Source organism: Phaenicophaeus curvirostris, chromosome 31 (genome assembly GCF_032191515.1).
Source record: "Phaenicophaeus curvirostris isolate KB17595 chromosome 31, BPBGC_Pcur_1.0, whole genome shotgun sequence".
In the NCBI taxonomy this organism is placed as follows: Eukaryota; Metazoa; Chordata; class Aves; order Cuculiformes; family Cuculidae; genus Phaenicophaeus; species Phaenicophaeus curvirostris.
Genome location: NC_091422.1, coordinates 4,125,398 through 4,147,655, shown reverse-complemented (window position 1 = coordinate 4,147,655; position 22,258 = coordinate 4,125,398). Strand labels below are relative to the sequence as shown.

General features: G+C 41.2%; 1 protein-coding gene and 1 long non-coding RNA gene across 2 annotated transcripts in view; one reads left to right on the top strand and one right to left on the bottom strand.

Moving 5' to 3' along the window:
• Positions 1-22,258, top strand: part of LOC138732447 (uncharacterized) — a 251,304-nt gene that overhangs the window by 68,688 nt on the left and 160,358 nt on the right. The gene's annotated exons all lie outside the window — the stretch shown is intronic.
• Positions 5,168-14,602, bottom strand: LOC138732440 (uncharacterized protein C3orf38 homolog). Its single transcript, XM_069879054.1, has 3 exons — positions 14,470-14,602; positions 10,445-10,665; positions 5,168-6,505 (listed from the first exon to the last, which is right to left on the bottom strand). Exons 1-3 carry the CDS (start codon positions 14,600-14,602, stop codon positions 5,948-5,950), a joined length of 912 nt encoding a protein of 303 aa, XP_069735155.1. The 3' UTR covers positions 5,168-5,947.

Sequence of the window (22,258 nt, the reverse complement as noted above, 5' to 3'; positions counted from 1 at the left end):
ACCTAGAGATGCTCTGCTTACTTCTGTTTTGTAATTCTTGTCACAAGGCTCCAAAATTTTTCTAGTCTTAACACCTGCAAGTCTGAATGAGGTAACGTGATAACGTTATCCAAGTGCAAACTCCAATTCTGTTCTTCTGGACCTTGCAATCCAGAATGTGAATTTATGATGTGAGGGGAGATTCTTTCAATGTGGCAATTAATGTCTTTGTCAATCCCTTTCTTTTACAGTAGTACCCTTACTACTCCTCCAAAACATATTTCTGTGAATTGGATTCAGTTATGTAGTTTTATGGGGGTTGGTGGGTTTTTATTGTTTGGGGTTATTTTGTTTGGGGTTTTTTTGTGTGTTTGGTTTTAGGTTTTTTTTTTCTAGTATTAGCTGTGTGCCTATCATTCTTCCCTGAAGTGAAACCCACTTGCATCTCAAAGCCCTTCATCTTGATTTACACTGTGTGGAAACTTAAGCTATTTGGTCTTAGATTGATCCGACACTGCTCACGGCTTTGCCGTTCTTCCTTTCAGCAGCCTGTGCTCACAGTCTCTGTGAGACGAGCAGGTTGATTTACTGCTGGAGAACACTTGGGTTGCAAACTTTGGCATACCTGCTTGTATTGTTTGTTCTTGCACCACTATTACGGAGAATTGTGCTTTAACAAAATATGTTTCCTCTAGAATGTGGAGCATTTAGGAGAGTCTAGAGTAATTGGAAACTTAATTGTAAGTAATTGAATGTGGGTAATTAACTATGGACTGTAAAGTGGAAAAAAGAAAGAGGAAATGCCTACTAAAAGCCATTAGTATAGTTCTGCAATAACCTCTGTCCAGTTTTTATGAAATCGATTGTGCACGCATTTAGAAATGGTACTTGTCACGTGAATTAATTATGCTATCTGTTGCCAGGGAATTGTTATCATCGGTGTTCTCCATCTCTGCTGAAATACTAATTAGTATCAGTTTGAGCAACATGGGCAATCCACAACTTATTCTGTGAAACACTTATTTTTTTCTGGAAAAAAAATATAAATATTTAAGATTTAAAAAGAAAACCCCGAACACTGCTTTCATTTCGATGAACAGTAAGTTAAGCTTTATTTAAGAGTAAGAAATTTTGAAACTGCTGTTGTCACAATGCGGAAGACGGAGTGGCAGTATCTTTTGTGTTTGACGGGTAACGAATTAATGCAGAACTAAAAGATCTAATTGTCTTTGTTTGAATTTGCATAAAGAGCAGTCTTTGTTACATTTTCCTGCAGAATGTCTTCCTTGCTGGAGTGTGTCTGGGGTGTTGTTGGGTGGGACAACCTGTCCCAAAGGCTGGGAGCGAACTTCCAGGCACCAGCGCTGGAGGGGAACAGAGAACATCTTGGCCATGGCAAACGCCCTGTGAGCTCTCCAGAGGGGCACAGGATGGACTGACATTCCCAATTGCTCCTCCAGGTGTGCTCGGCGAGACAACCCCAAGTGTTCTGAAGTCGCAGAGGACCAAGAGTGTCAGAGGGCCCCCAGATGAGCAACTGCACTTGACGATGGGTGCAGTAGGAGCCCTGCATTCCCTCGTGATTGTGATCCTGGTGTGCGGTGTCATGATCTGGGTGCGGAGGAACAGAGCCAGGTGAGTAACTGATTGCCCCCATGGCTTCCTGCAAGGGCTGCTCGTAGCCACAAAGCATTTCTGCTCAGGCTGCTGGGAAATGGCAAATGAGGTCTTGGCCAAAATGCACTGATAAGGTTTTGGTTATTCTCAGGTGCTTAAATTTGCATCTGAACTCCTGGGGCTTCTTTATAGGAGCCCCCTCTGACCAGAGCCGAGGTCGGCTCAAGCAGATCCTGCCTGGACATGCTCCTATCACGTTGTTCCTAAGGGGCAATCAAGGTGGGGGTGTCATTTCCCTCCCCACCAGATCTCCATCATCAGAAGTTGGGAACAAAATGTGCTGTAAGGGCACATCCTGCAAGCAAAGCACAGGTCAGTGTTAATTGGTTTGAAGAGCATCCCCAAGAGTGGAGTTTGGGGACGTCCTGGGACCTGAGGTGTTAATAGTGTAATTACAGAGCTGTGTTTGGCCAGGGGGATTCCCATTCCCTGGATGGCTGCTGGGAGAAAGCTTTTCATCATGTTTCCACTAGTAAAACTCGGTATCTTGGGTTTACAGAAGGTCTCCCCAAAGGCACTGGTGGGGTAAATGTCTGGTGGAGGAAAGGAGCAATGTTTAACAGGGCTGACTTTAAGTTTACAGGAATACCAGGTAGTTAGAAGTTGGTGGCTGAAGCCATTAGAAAATTTCCTGTATTCCTTTTGTATGCGGCATTGATACTGTCAGGTCTTTCTGAGGTCTGGGTGTTAACAGGAGATTAGAGGAATAGAAAGTGTCTTTGGTCAAACTCTGACCCACTGGAAAAAGTCAGAACAGCGAGGCTCCCGCTCAGTGCAGAACTGAAACTGTTGAGCAGAGGGCAGTTATCTGAAGAGTTGGGCAACCAAGAATTTCATCTGTACTGGCCATGGATAATGAAATGACGATGAGGCATCGCCTCTTGGTTGTGAAGCCAGATCTAAGTTCAATTCTAGGATTTGGGGAGTTGAGGGAGGGAATTTTGCTTTCGTGTAGCTTATATCAAAATTGATTTGTCCTCCGAGTTTCCAGAAGGTGTTTGTAACCCTGAAACCAAACCTGTACCATATTCCAAAAGTCAGGTTTTGGAATCTTGAGCTCATGGTGGCGGGGCAGAGCAGCCTGGCCTGTATCTGTGCTGGGGTGCTAGTTTTCTACAGGGATGAGCGCGAGGAAGGTGACTGAGGGGTGCTGAGTGGTCCCACTGCAGGCTCAGTGTATTGTCTTGCATGTGCTGAGGGACCAAAGGAGGCTGGTGGATTTCTCAAGTTTAGAAAAGGAAGGGGAAAAGGCAAAAAAGAAGCACACATCTCAATGGTGATGTTGTCAGTCACGCTTGTTGAAACTGCCCTGGTGAAATCCTTTGTGTGCATCGGTGTGGTGTTTGCTGTCTGTCTTTTGGGAGCATCTTCATCCAGTACAGGAGGAATTTTTTGTTTTATCTTAACTTTAATTTCCTCTCAGCCTCTTCCACCTCCTTAGAACCAAACCACCATGGGAAGAGAGGCCATAGAGTATGACCTGGAGCTGGCCCTTTAGAGGGCTGTAAAAGGCAGCGGGCTCAGGCTGGGGTGTTGTTCCATAAATATTTCAAGCTTTTTGGCTGTACTCTATTTAAACAAGTCCTAACTTTTTCCTTAAAGTCAAGGTAAAGCTAAGAGTATCTTCTCATATTTACATGGCACTCAGTGTTTTTCTTCTTAAAAAAAAAAAGGAATTCTGAATGTGACAATTATTTGAAAATTGAATTCTGAATTTCCAGTAAGGACATATATTACAAATAATAATCAGAACGCCTAAAAGTTATCTGTGATATCCTATGGTGCACTACTGCAGACAGGACCTCACAACTCTCACTTGGCACAAAATGAACATGCTACATACACAAAATATGAAGGAGCAGAGGCAGTGCCACCTCTCTGCCCCCCTTACAACCTGACTGCAAACAGCTCTGCCGGTGCTGACTGATCTGGCAGCAGCTTTCAAAACCCAGTTCTTGCCTCCATGCAAGATGGAGAGCCATAAGAACCATTATAGGACTGGAATCCCTTTTTCCAAGTGTAAATAAAACCCATATAGAAGGGAAGAGGATGCTTTTTAAAGAGAGAACGCGGGCCTGGGAGAAAAAGAGGAAGGTGTATCACAGGATAAAAAGTCATACCCATTAGTAACAGTTGCTCACCATCAGCTGACTGTCAGTGCCTACCAAATACTCAGGTGGTGGGATTGTAAGGAACAGACACTGTGCCATTTCCTGCATTTTGCAGCAGCAGCCTGGGATAAGTGCTGCTCAGCAGCAACCATCAACTGCTCATCAACTGCTGCTACCACTTGCTCCTTGGTAACTAGTTTGAAGTAACCCATAAGGACACATCAAAATCAGCTGCCGCAGAAGTCAGTTATCAACAGCTAATGAGCAGTATAATGTATGCAAATTCTTAACAGCCTGACAAAGAGCAACAGCAGCAACTGCACCAACAGGTCATCAGTAAATCGAACAGCACCTACTCAAGTCTGCAACTGAACAGGGATTTACAGAGAGGTCACAAGGCTGTGACAATTTAACGTCTTGTGTACTTTGTTTAGGAGAACTGAACAAGTAAGAACAAGTTCTTAAGTACCAGCCTTAGTAAAAAGCTGATTTACCACAACACTCCTTGCAGTCAGTATTTTGAAGTTATCAGGCATAAACATTTTGAACGTAACAATTAATGAAGGCTGTTATTTGATAACTTGCTTAAGCCCACAGAAATTCAGGTTGTCACCAAAAAAAACCAAATTCTCATCTCTGTTCCTCACACTGACACTAGCACTTGTGTGGCCAGCGTTCCTACAGAGCTGATCAGTCTGAAGCCTTTCTGACAAGGAGTTAGTTTTCATTAGTACCAGTCTCTCTTGTTCAGAGTTAGCGTAAGTAATAATGCCAACACAAGAAGGAAACCAGGACAGGTACCCGAGTGGAGGGAGTGGACCACCCACACCACAGCAACTTACAGCAGTAATGAAAACTACACCCTTAGTCATGTTCATATTTAACACACTAACTAAAGTAATAGCTACGCTGCCACTAGAAAGTACAGTTCTGCCAATGACAAAATATTTAGTTGAACTACAGATGGCCATACTGACTGTTGAAAAGGTACCCATTCAGGCCTTCAGGTAGGCTTTTGTCCTCACCTGAAGAGGAATGCAATTCTCAATACACAGAACGAAACTGCTTCTTCCAAATTTTAAATTCAGGTTGATTTTTATTTATTGTACATCAGTAGCTTAATAAGCTACAACTCAAGCTATTTATTGGGATAGAAAATTCCAACGCAGTATTTGAGATTTTGCTTAGAAATTATTTTAGAATAATATATTTTATTTTTACAGTGAACTCAAGACGTAATGTCAATGTAATAAAACACTTCAACATAGATAAAATTCTGATTTTGAGAAAATATATAAAAATCACATCTTTTATATTAAAATCTGTTTTAGGTATATACAAAATAATTATCAAAGCATTTGGTTCATACAGTGCTGCGGTAGGTCATGAAATCAACTACTCGACACAAGGGTCAGTGAGTCAGTGCTACAAACGGATGCCTGGGCAACCATCTCAAATTTGTCTGCTTGAGGACAAAATACAACAGAGTTTGTCTGTATTCATGACAAAGCTGGAAACATGAGGTAAAAGGAAAGGAACCTATTAACCCTAAGAGAAAGAGACTTGTATGATGCAAAGTTTCTTGCATTGTCCCATTAAACTACTTCTGTTACACAGTGAGGAACCACATTCAGAAGATAAATGGCAGCAGTTTGTATTTGTATTATAATGTCTGTCCTCTCCAAAAACTCCCTACACTAGCAGATGGTTTTCTTGGGATTCACATCTCCATTTAGACACTTGCTAATCCAAATTCCAAAAAGCCAGAAGGAACAACTTCCTGTTACAACTCAGGTAAGAGTTTTAACTGGTGACCTGAAGAGAAGCAACATGAAAACTGTGAACCTGAAGTCATCTAGTTCATGACATACTGCGGCCATCCCATATTTAAACGTAACCATGTTTTGCAGGCAAGAATAACCAAACTAATTCCATTCACAACTACAGTACAAAATATAAAGTCATTCTCTGAAATGTTTGTTGCTCCTGGAAGGGTAACCAAAAGCATCGCTTGTATTAACAGTTTAGACTCTGTACGTCAGTTTGCCATCCAGCAGATCTGACTCAAAAAAGAGACAACATCCCATGGTCCTAACCATTTCAATATTCAGCTATGCACCAAAAGTGGTATGTTCCCCCAGTCATTCAGTTGTGAAAGAGTTGCTCAGAATTTCTGTGGTTCAAACAGTCAGTTCTTTCCCATCATATAACTCTTGCAATTGGTGTGACTCATATTTTAGGGAGGGTTTTTCAATTTGCATCCCAGGACCCATAGTGTTCTGTCCAACTATTTTAAGATTCACAACTTTTATTTTCCAGGTATTCTGCCTAACAGGACAGCTAGTAAGTCCAAAAATTTGTTCAAAGATGCCCAAACAAGTGTTGTCCCCATGTATCGTGCCAGCCACAGCTACCAGCACTAACCCATGTGGAGACATGGCACACTTCAGTCCATTGGAATGCAAATTAGGGTTGAATAGAATATATTCTTCTTTAACCAATGAGAGCAGGCGAAGGCTAACCATTTCTGCACCAATATACTCTTCCATGTTTTTTTCTAATGTGTTGTAACACAACTTCATTTTAGCATCCTCCCAAAAGTGCTGTGGTCCCCATCCTTCTTCAGCTTTTACTCCCAAGGGATGTTGAGAATTCAGGAGTTCAAAGAACCATTGACAGAATTCTTCTCCTAGATTGTGAATGTGATCTTGTGGTGGCTTTTGTCTCTCTCCGTGATTCTGCAATCAAGCACATTTTTTTCTTAGAACTATTTAGCTTCAACATGCAAGCTACCACTTAAAACAATATAACTTCATGTAAATCCTTTTCTTTTAAAACACTCTAAACCTTCAAGTGTTCTGAGACAGTCCTGAAGAAAAACTATAGAGTAAAATCTCATTTATTTTTAACATCATGATTATCTTATCTAGAGAATCTGAGTAGGTTCTTTGAAATACAGTAAGAGTAGTTCTTCAGCTTTGTCTTGGTCTTCAAAACAAGAAGGATACAAATCCAACCTGAAAAGCCGATCTCACATTAAGGTCTATGTCACGGCTTGGCTACTGCTGGCAACAAAGAACCCCATGGCTGCTCACTCACTGTACCTCCCACAAGTGGGACTGGGAGTAGAATCAGGAAAAAAGAAGGGAAAACTCATGGGTTGGGATAAGGACAGTTTAACAGGGCAGCAAAGGAAGAGAAAATAAACCAATAATCACTCACTGCCCAAAATCCAACACCTGACATGCTACCAATCCAGAAATCCAAGCCATGCTCTGCAGCTGCACCCCCGAACCTTGCTGCAAAACTCAGTCGTGATTACCGTGTTGCTAATTGCGCCACAAACCGCATCACCTACCACGCTACGAATCATGTTGCCAGCCCCACCCCCTAGCCAACTACCCCCTTACATTCTGAGCATGATGTCATGGTATCCAATATCCCTTTGGCCAGTTTGGATCAGCTGCCCTAGCTGTACCCCAACTTCTTCTGAAAATTAACTCTATCCCAGGCAAACCCAGGACAATATATCAATTTACTAAAAAGTGCTTATAAATAAGCAATTGTGTTGATGTGTTTCTGCTGTTTCATCTTGCCTTCAGGCTCTTCTTTTTGGTAGCTTTTAATTTGGTGAATTGTGTCAGTCTCTGCATCTTCATGTAACTGATAAGAACAAATAGCACTTGGTGGGAAGACATCTTTTGATTATGTACATCCTAATAGCTGAAGCTGACAGAATACTTTGGATTTATGGGGGTATTTTGCCTACGTCAGTGGAATATGCTTACAGAATGGACAACTAATCCAGGAAGAACAGATATTCAAAGAATTAATGCCTTCCAGAAATTTTTCTCACACATCACATGCCCAAATTTAGCCCTGGCAGTAGTAAGACTGCCAAAACCCATCCAAAAGGTACTTGTTCACTTTTGTGAGTGATGTTTGTAGTCTTCACCGTATTTCTAATAGGAAAAGAGCCCAAATCAAATAAAATCATACCTTTGCTCCTCCAAAATAGACAAAAATCTTATGCAATCTCAGTTATTTTTCAAATTGTACAACTGACCACTTAAAATGGACTGAGACAATAAGACATCAGGATAGGGGGACTGGAGGCATTTTCACAGAGCAGCATAGGCTTACTCCGGGAATAAAGACAATTCTGCTCAGCCTGCCAAAAAAATCTTCCCTTCAGAGTGTTATAATATCCTTTCTTCAACACTGAATGTGCTGAGAAAGTATTTTTAAGTAGTGAGACAAAGTACACATTGTTAGTAGACAGCCAAGCCTTTGTAGAATAGTTTGAAAATGCTCAGTCGAAGATTCTTGTCCTGTCTAGGAGCCTTAGAGAAGAATGGACCAGTGAAAGAAAGCATGAAACTATTCATAACACTTCTTCCACTACTTCCTCATAGGTTATGGACAAGCCACTTGTGCTCTTTTTTTCCTTGTTTAACAGAAAATGACACATACATGCCCTCCAAAAATGCACCTAAGATGTAGAGTGATAAGAAATACTTCAAAATAATTTTTAAGTTTAATGATGGGTTGCTGAAAATGACAACAAAGTGGTGGGTATAAACTTTTGAAGCCAATTCACAGTAAGTAGCAAAAGCAAGTATCAGTGAGGAACCAGTAGTCATGGTCTGAAAACCGTATCAGAAGAGGGGACAAACCACTCCAAGTGCTCTATCACTAAATATATACTGCAACAAAGTAAGCAGTAGAGATTTTTTTAGACACTATTATGGGTCAAGCTGAGAAAAAGATCTATTCCTTGCAGTTGACTTCTTGGTACGCCTACAACTATGTGCAGAAAAACAGTGAAAGTTAAGCACAAACAAGTTGCTTAGCAATTAGATATTTAAGACAGGTTTTAAAGTTGCTTATAAGAATACATTCGGTTTAGAGGATGCTTCTTTGTAAAAGAAGCATCACTGTAAATTGCAATAATCAGATGCTCAAGCAACACTCCTGTGAGCCTACTTAACTTGTGCATACACAGTTTGTTTACCCTCTGCTTTCTTTTACAATAGGTAAGACTTTTTACTTCGGAAAAATAATCCAAACTTTCCAACATAAAGACACATGACCTCCAACTGTAAGGCAAAGCATTTTTTGAACAAGAAATAAACGTACAGTAATTGTGTAGGGCTTCTCAGCATTTGGAACTTGATAACAAGATTTTTAGATGTAAACTAAACATCACAAGTTTGCTAACATCAAAGCCCAGTAAGTACTAAATTAAGTATGTTTTAAGCAAGTATTAAGTGTGAAAAGTTTGGAGACTTCAAAGTAGAAATGTTCTATTTGTTTCACAATAAATTGTACTTAATTTCTAATTCTGTTTCTAATTCTGAATTTCTAATTCATGCTATCCATCTGTTCAAAACGGTTAGAGCCACCAGAATTAAAAGAAAACAAAGGCAAAGAAAGATGTATGTGATAAATAGCCAGTTGAATTTCTCACTCTTTGTGAATGTGTTTCAACAACTTCGGAGAATTTAATTTACTTACCTTCAATCATAAAACTTTGGTTAATACTTGTGAAGTGTCCCTTCAAGAGCAACCCTTTTTTTTTCCAAAAGATGCACACAAAAAATTGTTTTGAAAACGATTCTCAGCTAAATTATAATTCTTATACGCTAATCCCCGAGAGAAAGCTCAATGCAACAGGTTATCAACATCTACAGAGCTCTAACAGTCCAGCTGGTGGGGCTGTTGCCCAGTAGGTCTCACAAGTACAGCACTTGAAAGAGCAAGGTGGCTAGTTAGAACTACTCGGTAAAGATCCAAGACTAATAAAACGCTTGAAGTTCATTACACCACAAGGATTTGCTAAATGGCAAGATTTTGAACTCCAAAATAATCTATCATTTCCAAAACAAATTTAGTTACACCGTATTAAGTGTTACTAATATCAAGGAAAAAAATGACACAGACCTGGCACTGCTACAAACTTTACATTTCTGTACATTTATATAATTTCACTAAAATCCTTTCTGCACTCTAACTGAAAGACTAAGAAGGAAACCAGCTTACAGACAGCATCACTTTGATTGCACTGTCTCTACACAGTGCAAAGCCACTTAATACAGGCACTTTTCTCTCTGTTCCCTCCCTCCTGCTCAACATTTTAGACCACTATCGACAGACGTGCCCTACCAGTGGTTTCCCTGATGTGGCTGAAGGATGACTGTAAACCCTTGATTTATTCCAAAACTTAAAAAAATTACAAGGGGCTATGCAGGGTTTCTGTATTAACAACAGTGTTTTCAGTTGTCCCTGAATCCACAGAATTAATTGTGCATAACTTCTATTTTAGCTTACAGTATAACTTAAAAACTCCAAGCACTGAGAAGATCCCACACATTAGAATTCAAATGCACTAAGGTACTTCGCAAGACAGAGCAGAAGATTGTGCTCTGCAAGTGATATGTTGGCACAGATATCTTTAAATTATGTACCTAAAAAAAAAAACAAAACCAAAAAAACCACACAAACAAAAAACAAAACACCAAACAAACCAAACCAAATCAAAAAAAGGAAGAGTTAAAGACTTTCAGTACCTTCCTAAACACAATTTGGATATTTGGATGTACATTAGAGCATTTATACTGGATATCTTGCAAAAGCAACACTAAGCATCCTCAAGCATCTCAGAAAGCAGCACTCACCTCTGCATGTGTTTTTTTCTCTTCTGATTCTGAGGCATATGTTGTGAGCTTCCCACTCCAGTATTGCTTTACACAATCAATGAGTTGATGCTTCTCAGAGGAAGGGGGAACTGGAATTTCTTGTGCTGCTAAATACTTAAAAATTATTTCTCGATAGACTTTTCTGCGTTTCAGAAGTTCTTCTGCACTTTGGCTGTAAACCAAAATGGCCTGAATGGCTTCTGCAAGTAAAGAAATTTAAGTTAGCAGTTGCTTTCCTCATGATTAAAATGCAAACCTAAGCCATTTCTTGAACTCGTGACCAGCACCAAACACAAACCAAGACAAATCTAAATGAAATGCAAAGACTTTAAATTTTGTTTGCAAACTAATCATATTAGACACAGAAGATACCTAAGAACATATTTCAAAAAAGTGTTGGTTTTACTGAAGACTTTGCTATCTTGTAATCCCTACTTCCAGCATCCATGACTGCTTAGAATTATGTATTACTTCAGCTTGAAGGATGCAATTTTTACTTCCAAATGAAATTACTAATATTTTTCAAATATTTTCAAGCCATTTAGAAACTTCAAGTGCTTCAAGAAGTACAAAGATTCTTGCGCACGACACATTTTGCCTATACTTCCTGAGATGCAGGAAATAAGTTCCTGTAACATTAAATTATTTAGGTCTTCCGGCTTCGTGTCACCACACAGCACTTTCACTTAGCAAAACCTGAGCTTGGTTTCACTTTCCATTTGAAAAGCTCTAGGATATTCAAAACAAACCATCCACATGTCTTCTTGGAAGCAAGACTACACAGAGAAAGAAGAAACAGACATATATTTTATAGTTCTTCTGAATATGGAATCTGAGTTTTAATTTCTGCATCAAATGGGTAGATCACACAATTCAGTCAGAGCACACACTGTTCTTCTGAAGAAAATGCAAGTTGTCAGGTTTTTTCCATAAACAGAAAATTGAAAGAAATGCAGACAGAGAGATAACTATGGTAAGCTCTGATTCCTTGTATGCTGAACAAGAACTCTAGTATCAGAAGTTTGCATTTTTCTTTGAAAAAATACACAGTAGTGGAAGTGAGTTTCCACCTAGGTTCCTGAAGATACACAGAGATGGAATTAAATCTGTTTCATTTCCACATTAATAAAGTTACTACTCCCAGGTTTGTAAGAAAACACCACGTATTGTCACACAATGATAGTGTGCACTGAAATGTTACATTAAGAAAATCAGCTACAAGGCTCTGTGGCAAAATCAAGAAACATGAAACTGAAATTCATTTCACTTTTGAAGTAGCTGCAGTAGCCATTTCTCACCTGAACTGAGGTTGGGTACTTACCACGATACCTATAAAAATCGTATGTTTAAACAAGAAGAGGCTAATAGCTGAAATTAAAAATTAACATATTTTAAATAAACCTACAATCACTGTGAAAAGCAGATAAAAAAAGAAGCAAAAACTACAGGCATAAGACCTTTTTAAGAAATGTGCTCAGCAAATCCTACAGGTCAGCTTTGTATCACACAAAACACATTCAAGGTTTTTGGATGAGTATATTTCAAGGCAATATGCTGAGTGTCCTGAAGTAATTCAGATACAAAATTAAATGTCATGAAACAAATCACAGAATCCTAGAATGATGTGGGCTGGAAGATCATCCAGTTCCAACTCCTCTCTTTCAGCTGAAACCTGTTATCCCTCATCCAATCACTACACTCCCTGATAAAGAGCCCGTCCCCATCTTTCCTGTAGCCCCCTTTAAGTACTAGAAGGCTGCTATAAGGTCTCCCAGGAGCCTTCTCTTCTGGCTGAACAACCCCAGCTCTCTCAGCTTGTCCTGTATGGAAGGAGCTCCAGCCCTTGGATCATCTTCATGGCCCTCCTCTGGACTTGCTTTAACAGATCTATGTTCCTTCTGTGCTAGAGACCCTAGAATTGACCTCCAGTACTCCAGGTGTGGTCCCACAACAGAGTAGAGAGGCAAAATCAACTCCCCCCTCCCTAGTGGTCTCAACACCTACAAAATGATGGGGGATGGCAACACCTGAAAGTGCTGGGTTCTACAAAATATATTTGATTTGTGATTTAGCCTTTAAAAGCCTGAAATCAAATGTCATTTAATGCAAACAGCAAGAGGCACATGGGTCTTAAATATAATTTTTAAACAATAACAGGGCATAAGAAAGGGCATGACACTGCATGAAGCTCACCAGGGGGAGGGTGAAGGGTGTTCTTCGAGAGAAAAAGACCTGCTTGAGATCTGCCAATTTGCCACAAACTGCAAGCTAGGTCTGAGCACTCTAGGGTCACAGCCTGCATGGACTGGGAGGCTTTACAAGGCTCCCGACAGGACCCAGCAGTCCACAGCAGCCACCCTCAAGTCCTTGGGGACAGCTCAGTGCTCCTGCTGAGGTCAGGCACGTGCTGTTGGCATTAATGGTCTGTGGAAGTCAATGTTGATAGGCCTCAAGCTGTGGTAGCCTCTGCAGTGGTCACTTCAGCTCGACCGGCCGACCTTTGGATATCTGAGGTGCAGCCTCTGTGGCATGGAGCAAATCTCCACTTGGGACAGAGGGAGCTGTTGGACGCCTTGGGAACTTAGACCAAGCAAGTTACACACATCCGCAAAACACAGAAATGTTCTATAAGCTAAAGCTGCTTTTCTACTACATGCAAGGCTTGAAGCTTGTGCTGCTCCTTCACATGGCAGTATTTTCTCTGTCTAGGGCAGAATATTCAATGATGCTCACGTTATAGGTCAGAGATACCTTAAGATACCTAAATTACCTTAAAGATCATACGGTGCCAACCCCCCTGCCATGGGCAGACACCTCCCACCAGACCAGGCTGCTCAAAGCCCCATCCAACCTGGCCTTAAACACCTCCAGGGCATCCACGGCTTCCCTAGTCAACCTGTGCCGGTGCCTCACCACCCTCATTGTGAAGAATTTCTTCCTAATGTCTAGTCTAAATCTAATTTGGCTGATGAGAAGCTCACCATGAGTTGGCAATGTGCTCTTGCAGCTCAGAAGGTCAACCCTACCCTGGGCTGCATCAAAAGAAATGTGGCCAGCAGGTCAAGGGAAGTGATTCTGCCCCTCTATTCCTCTCTCGTGAGACCTCATCTGGAGTACTGTGTCCAGTTCTGGAATCCTTAACGTAAGGACATGGAGCTGTTGGAATGGGTCCAGAGAAGGGCTACAAAGATGATGCGAGGGCTGGAGCGCCTTCCATATGAGGACAGGCTGAGAGAGTTGGGCTTGTTCAGCCTGGAGAAGAGAAGGCTCGGAGGAGATATTATAGTGACTTTCCAGTAACAGAAGGGGGCCTACAAGAAGGCTGGGGAGGGACTGTTTACAAAGTCTTGTAGTGACAGGACAAGGGGCAACGGGCATAAAATGGAGAAGGGAATATTTAGACTAGACATTAGGAAGAATTTCTTCAATGTGAGAGCGTGAGGCACCAGCACAGGTTGCCCAGGGAAGCTGTGGCTGCCCCATCCCTGGAGGTGTTCAAGGCCAGGGTGGACGGGGCCTTGGGCAGCCTGGGCTGGTGGGAGGTGTTCCTGTCCGTGGCAGGGGGCTGGAACTGGATCATCTTTAAGGTCCCTTCCAACCCAAACTATTCTATCAGCCTAATTTAAATTCCTCGGCCCACGCCTCTCCCCGCCGCAGGAGCAGCCTCCCCGCAGCCAGCACCGAGGCAGCCGCGGCTGCGGCCTCCGCGGGGCGAAGGAGCGTCCCCCTCCCCACCCCAACCCCCACCGCGAGCCCAGGGCCGCCCCGGGCAGGGAACGGGGACCCGTGATCTCCGCCGGCACGGGGAGGGGAGCCACGAACGGGAAGAAAGGCGCAGGGAGGAAGGAGCAGAGAATCAGGGAAGCAGAGAAACGGGGGAGGAAAGAGCAGGGATCAGGCTCCAGCGATCCCTGCCGGCAGGGAACAGGGAACGGGGAGCAGGGAGGAGGCTCCCTCGATCCCCGCCGGCGGGGAGCGGGGAGCAGGGCGAGGCTGCCGCGCACCTTGTCGGCTCTCCGGGTGCACCACGCGGTTGGTGACGGTGTCGGCCAGCGCCAGCAGCTCCTCGGTCCGCAGCAGCTCCAGCAGCTCCCGGCACCCGGCGCGCTCCCGCTCGCTCAGCCCCAGCGCCGCCATCGCCCCGAGCGGGAGGCGCCGCCCCGCCCCGCAGCGCCGCCTGCCTGTCCTGCGGCCGCCGCTGGGAGCGCTCTGCGGGTCTGATGGCAGCGTTGGTGTGAACTTCGCCACAGTCACAACTGCTGTTAATTTGGAGCTGGCTCCAGCTCTCTGCCCGGCCTTCAAGATAAGAAAAGGCTGCGAACAGAGCTGAGGGCAGCAGGCACCGCTTCATATATATATATATATATATATATATGGACTTTATGATGGAGCCAGCAGGTTGAGGGAGGTGATTCTGCCCCTCTGCTCCGCTCTTGTGGGACCCCACCTGGAGCATTGTGTCCAGTTCTGGAGTCCCCAGTATATGAAGGATATGGAACTGTAAGAATGGGTCCAGAGGAGGCCACAGAGATGATCCAAGGGCTGGGGGACCTCTGCTATGAGGAGAGGCTGAGAGGGTTAGGATTGTTCAGCCTGGAGAAGAGAAGGCTCAGAGGACACCCTATAGCGGCCTTCCAGTACCTGAAGGGGGCTACAAGAAGGCTCGAGTGGGACTTTTGAGAAGGGCATGTAGTGGTAGGACAAGGGGGAATGGCTATAAAATTTAGATTAGACATTAGGAAAAATTTCTTCATGATGAGGATGGTGAGACACTGGCACAGGTTGCCCAGGGAAGCTGTGGATGCCCCATCCCTGGAGGTGTTCAAGGCCAGGTTGGATAGGAGGTGTCCTAGCCCGTAGCAGGGGGCGTGGAACTGGATGCTAAAGCTTTAAGGTCCCTTCCTACCCAAACCATTCTATGATTCTGTAATTAAGTATCAGCCTTCCCTTCCTTCATGTGGTGAACACATCACGCTAATTGTGTTCCCCCACTCAAGCCAGCACAGCCTTGCTACAGAGTGCTCAGAACCCAGTCTGCTCTCCACCGCTGGCCCCCAGGGTGTACTGCAACTTCCCTGCCTTATCCCTTGCAAAACCAGCTGCAGCTGCAAAGAATCATAGAATTGCTAGTTTGGAAAAGACCTTTTAAATCACCAAGTCCAACCCTACCTGTCCACTGCTAAAGAAGAGCAGAAAGTGGCATTTTCCTACACCTGTTTACTTGAACAATGTATTTTCATCACTGGTGTAGAGTCAGCACATCTAGTCTTACTATTCCCAAGGAGCTCCCTGGGGTCAGAGCATGCTCAGAGAGGAAGGCTTTACACCAACAAGGCTCCCGACAGGTCCCAGCAGTCCATGGCAGCCACCCTCGAGTCCTTGGGGGCAGCTTAGTGCTCCTGCTGAGGTCAGGCACGTGCTGTTGGCATTAATGGTCAGTGGAAGTCAATGTTGATAGGCCTCAAGCTGTGGTAGCCTCTGCAGTGGTCACTTCAGCTTGACCGGCCGACCTTTGGATATCTGAGGTGAGCCTCTGTGGCACAGAGCAAATCTTCCACTTGGGACAGAGGGAGCTGTTGGACGCCTTGGGAACTTAGACCAAGCAAGTTACACACATCCACAAGAACACAGAAATGTTCTATAAGCCAAAGCTGCCTTTCTGCTGCATGCAAGGCTTGAAGCTTGTGCTGCTCCTTCACTTGGCAGTATCTTCTCAGTCACATTATGAGTTAGAGAGAGAAAAGAATAAGGAAAAGATGGAAATGAAAGATGAATGAAAAGCAAAAAGGATGACAGTGGAAGCTTCAGGTGAGCTAAGGTGCATAAGCTACATGAGGGCTGGTGCTGAGAAAAATGCAGGTGCGACAACTCCTTGACCTCACTATGGCACTAAAAGCAGGCACCCTCATCAAACCCATGCTTTAAGGAGGAGCACAACTTTTGGTGCTAAAACTGCCTGTTGTTTCAAAACAGGAAGAACTCGAGTCCGTAAGGATACACTGACCACCACTTGAAGACAGGAGTTAAAATTACTTGGTTCTGTCACTAGGATGTGACAGAACAACTCAACTTTTCCTTATTTTAGGCTCAATTCAGATCTGTTGTAACAAATTCCCACCCTCAAGATCTCATAAACCTAACATAGAACATCTACACGAACACAGAACATGCTCCTACCCACCATGTTACACATACATTTGTTTTATTAGGTTGATGCAAAAATAATTGCCATTTTTGTCACCATAAACTGTGATGCTTATTTTGGATTAAACTTTTATTTAACTGTATTTATGCTAGTGATTTTGTTTTCACAGTTTATTCTTTTTTGTATTATGCTGTCAAATTAAAGATGGGAAAAAAGCAATTTCAAGTAACTTTGTTGTACGAGTTGAAGATGAGAAACTCTACCTCACCTGGCTTACTCACCAGACCTCTCTCCCACCAACCGTCTTAATTTTTTAAGCATCTTGACAACTTCCTGCAAGAGGTTTTCTGCAACCAAGCAGCAGCTCAAAACGCCTTCAAAGAATTCATCGGTTCCACGAGTCCAGAATTCTATGGTACCAGAATACAGACTTTTTTCTTGTTGGCAACAATGCATAGATTCTAATGGTTCATGTATCAATCAGTAAACTTTATTCTAAGCTGAGATCGGCTGCTTTGAAGCTGGTAGTTACAAATGGCAATTATTTTTGCACCAACCTAATAGATCATTGTTTCCTCTTTAAAGTCTAAAATACTGTCCATGCAGATCTCCCAGGTTCACCAGAAGGAAAACCAATGTACATTCTGCTAGAAAAACAGCTATTCTCTGGAGCTATAACTATGAATGCAAAACAAACCAGGAACAGTTGAACCAATTTTGCTTATGAATTTTAAGTCTAACTTTCAGATAAAAATTCAGTCCTACAGCATTTGGAAAGGTTCAACACAATGTTTGCTGACTGCTGTGCCAAATTTCCCCTCGTGTACAACTAGAGTGCTATGTAACAGCTTCTGTTGACAAGACATATACCTGCCCTTGCCATACAGCTATTAAAAATTCCACAAGGCCAGTTACTTGTGCACTCATGTTAAAGGAGGACTTCTCTACACAACACGCAGCGCAGAATTCTATATATCATTAGTTTACAAAGCAAAATTGGTTCATCAGAAAATGGGACAACCTACCTGCCACCAAGGCAATTTTGCTGCCGAAATCTTGAATTTTTAAAATTAATCCTGCAAGCTTAAAATTAAGGAAATGCATCTGAGAAATACAAATGACCTTTCACTTAAGTTTTGCTTACATTTCAATAAACCTATTTAGATTTGCAGCCTTCACTGAAGTAATAGCTAACTGAATATTCTAGGACTTGAAATAAAAAAAATGCAAGATGCCATTTTTCAAATTAGATTATTTTGAGACATTTACTGAAAAGAGAATGAAACTCTTTTTGGCCAGTTGCCTTAGAGTGGTCACATTCCCATTAATCTTGAGAGAAGAAAAGTGCATTGTCATCACAGTGATTGGAGAGTCTCTTTAATGATCAGATCTCTTCTTATTTTAAATGAAGGCCATCACTTTTAGCAGGTTTACACCTATAATTTTTAAGGGCTTTCCCTTTAGAGGTGGTGATGGGAACAGAGAAAAATCTCTGAAATAGGTTTAATTATCTTGTCTTTCCAATAACTCAGAACAACCTGCACAGTTTTTATTCAAACTTGACTTTGATCATTGTCAAGGAATGTAAACTGGTGTTCCCATAGAGGAATAAATGGGAAAATCATTAGCCTATATAAACAAAAGCTGAATAGAACCCTTGCAACATTAAACTGCAGTTATAATTCAGAAAGTCACTACGAGTGATCCTCTCCTCCATCCTGTCCCTCTCCCCCAACTCAAAATTCTATTTACTGCAAATTATATCCCTAAAAAGTCAACCATCCCTTTTTTTTTTCCCCTATGAGGCAGTGCAGAAGTCAAGCACTGAGACAAAGTACTGGATTTAATGATATCGATACACAGGAATATAGCGTCAGGTAGTGCTAGATAGTGCTCTCAAGTCCCATAGGCACTGCTCTGGCACCAGCAAGACAGGTTATTTGGATTGGCAAGAACTAAACTTCACTGAAATACCAGTTACAGACTTTCCCCCCCGCTTCCTTTGAAAGCTAAGCAAACTCCAGGTAATTCTATTGAGAAATTTTTCCTTCTGCTTGAATTGTTAGCATGTCAAATGAATTACAATAAAGTCCAGGGCGCTAAAGTTTGCAGCTGGTATGTTAAGATATTTCACAGTGAATTTATCAAATGGCTTATGTATACCTCACAGTTCTGGTAACTATTTTGCCTGCTACAATACCAGAGATTTGAGAGCCCTTGCCCTTATACCCGAACTTAACTTTTTTTAGCAAAGACCCTGTCAAAATTATACAAAGCAGAAATTAAATACATGCTTCAAGTTACCAACAACAACAAAAAAAGGCAGCATTCAAAATTTTGTAGAAGACAGTCAAAATCTGAGATCAAAGGACATTAAGAATTTACAGGACTGTGAATAATAAATCTCAATAACCCAGCATTTTCAGATGACAGTATTTAACTTTTTGGCGTGAAAAAAAAAATAAATTGCACTGTCTTTATTTCTGGACTACAGCTTTCAATCAAGGGGACTGAACAAAACAATGGAAAACACACTAGAAGTTACTATCGCTAAGAGCAGCAAGACTGGAAACAAACATAAACTCATGAAATGCCACAGCTGAGGCTCAGCTCTCTGCATTTGTGCCAACCAATCTTCCCAGGAGGGGAGGTTTAAGCCAGCATTTGGTACTTGTAACAGTGCCACTGAAGAATCTTTAACAACTTTATGATGGAGGAAAAACTAGAAGCAGAGATATCTTAAAACTGCTGCATCCAGACTTGTCTGTGGCTCAAAATTCAGCTTTCAAGCCTTACACAATAGCTTCAGAGTGTTGAACTTCACCTGCATTTTGAAGCCACTGCCTCGCACGAATAAATACAATTCAAGACATTAAATCGAACACAGATTTTCTGATTTCTTGAAATACCACATACAACTTTTCCTAGCAAGCTTTAATATATTCCTCCCAAACACTACTGACTCTCTCTGCCCTGCCAACCTTACGATGTTCCCTATATGCATGTTAAAACCCACTCTTCATGAGCCTTTTCTCACCAGATCGGAAACTTGACAGGCCTGCGTTGCCTAGAGATCTGGGCTGAGCAGATTACAATTTCCCCTGGTGATCAATTCTCTTTATCGGGGAGCATATCATCCATATGCTTGTATCCATGATGCTTGTAAATTACTTGGGTATACTTGCAAATTAAGAAGTCTGGTTCTTAAAGCTGCCAGTGTTTTCGAGATTGTTAAAGACAGTCACATCTGAGGAATGGATAGCCTGATGCCAAAGGTTCAAACGCTGATTGATGCTTTTTCAGCATATAGGCAAGTTCTTCATACATCTCAGACTGATGACCAAAAAAGCTATTCCTCTCCCTCACACACAGACATGCTTTGCTCTTCTGCTTGTAAGCAAGTTGTAATAATATTATGACTTTCCAAAGACTTATTTAACAAAGAGGTCCCAAATTTACCAAAGCAGATAGTTAATTAGCTAGAGAGAAGGGGGAGGGGGAGAAAAGACTCAGGAGTTCTGCATTAGTTTTCTTGGTAATCTCAGGCATCCTTGGATATACTTGAATACAATGTCTATTCAAATACAAATATCCACACAGGTGGAACATCAATACCAGATTGCTGTACACCAACCATATGCCTAGGATATCACGATAACTATAAACATTGCAACAGTACTTTCAGAGTCATTCCCCAAAAGACAAGATCAATTTCTATCAACAACAAAGACAATGTTTTATTGAACAAATCTATGTACAGTACACAAAAAGTTTTTAAAATTAAACACTACTGTTGATTTATTGCAGTTTGATGGCTCAGTTTTAATTTGTACTCCATATAAAATGCAAAGTAAAATAATTTAACATTCAACAAGGAAGCACAAAGTTCCTTACTTGCTGAACCTGTAACAGCTTTTACAAATTAACAGAGTCCCAAAATGCATACACTGCATTTAATCAGAAAGGTGTTATACAGTACCAAATAAATTAAGAAAATAGTAACACTACCACCCCCTTTTGAGTCTTTTGTCCACACCACTGGTGTTAAACAGTAAAAGAAATGAGTACAGCTGAACCTTCAATGTGATATTAAAATCACAAAGTTTAATGTTATAAATTATCCAAACTATACAATTTATAGTTTTAATGCATATGGCTAATTAACCAAAGTACCAGTGACCTTTCCCCACAGATATGACCACTTTCAATATTTTTTTTTGTGAAAGGTGCCTGCCAAGCAGCAACTCTTTGAAAATAAGAGCTTACATGACCTTTATGGTGAACCATGATCAGGTTAGAGTAGACAGTCTTAAAAAGAAAGCCTAAATCCAAGTTAGAGCCACCTGGAGGAATGTTATTGGAACATGATTATCATCAATGAAATGCACAAACTTTGATCCAAAAAAGCTCCTATGCTCATGTATAACTTCAGGCAGCTTTGAGATATTGGCATGCTTCCATTACACATGTACTTCAGCATTTCTTGAATCAAAGCAATACATCTTAAAGTGTTTCCAATTGTACCCTACAATGCTTAATGCTTGGGAAAAAAACCTTTCAATTCCACTCAATCCAATTCCGAACCTCTTCCAGCCCTAGAAGGATAATACTTAACATGCTAAAGAATCCTTAAAAAGCATGTAGAATTATCCCACACACATTATAAGTATCGTTTTGCTCCAAATTAAAGTTGCTCAATACTGCAACTAGCTGAGAATGCCAACAGGTATGAGAGAGTAGTTTAATGAAAATACAATGTCTTTGGAAATAAAAATCAGTACTTATTGTTACCACCCACTTGCTACTTTAAGTCAATTTAGCATTATTTCTGATAGGTGTTAGGTGATTCTAATGTTCACCTACACAAGAATTCAGTTTTACAGTTGTCCAAAGTATAGATACTGAACACATGGTATAAACAAATGGTGGTGTCCAAGAAAAGCATATTTAAACAAAAATTAGTTTAATGCAGGTACAAAAAATTATGGTCACAGTTTATGCATGTACATAGATGCATTTATCTACACACTTTAAACCAAAGAAAATACAACTCTCAATCATGGTTTTAAAGCATCTTCAAACACACAGAGCTCCAGGAAAAGGCAAAAAAGCACCAAAGATTAAAGGTACATTTAAAAGACTTCACACAAACATTTTTGTTATCCAAGTTTTCAGATTTTAAAAACTGTAATATTTTAAAATTAACCTTTTTTTCCAAATATATTTAAGCAAATTTAACGAGATTAACAATGTAAGCAGAGAAAGGGGAGCCTGGGAACATTCAAGATCATAAGAGAGTCCTTAAAAATTAGTTGGTAACTTGAAAGCAAAAAAAAAAAAAATGTGAAAGTGCATTTGGTTGATAAGGTCCCCACTAATTTTACGTTTAAAACCTTTTTAACGTATTTATATATGTGTAAATAGATAGTGTGTGTATATATATATGTATATATAATGAACGATGCATTTAAATCAGTTTTTTGCTACTGCAAAAAAAATTCTTTGGTGCCTCAAGTGTCGTACAAATCTCTAAAAGTGGGCCAGTCATCATTATTAATGTAATGCACACATACCTGTGATCATAATTTTATAACCTTTTAAGTTAATCTAACTCAAAGTTAAGGCATAAATTTTCTAGAATTCAAAAA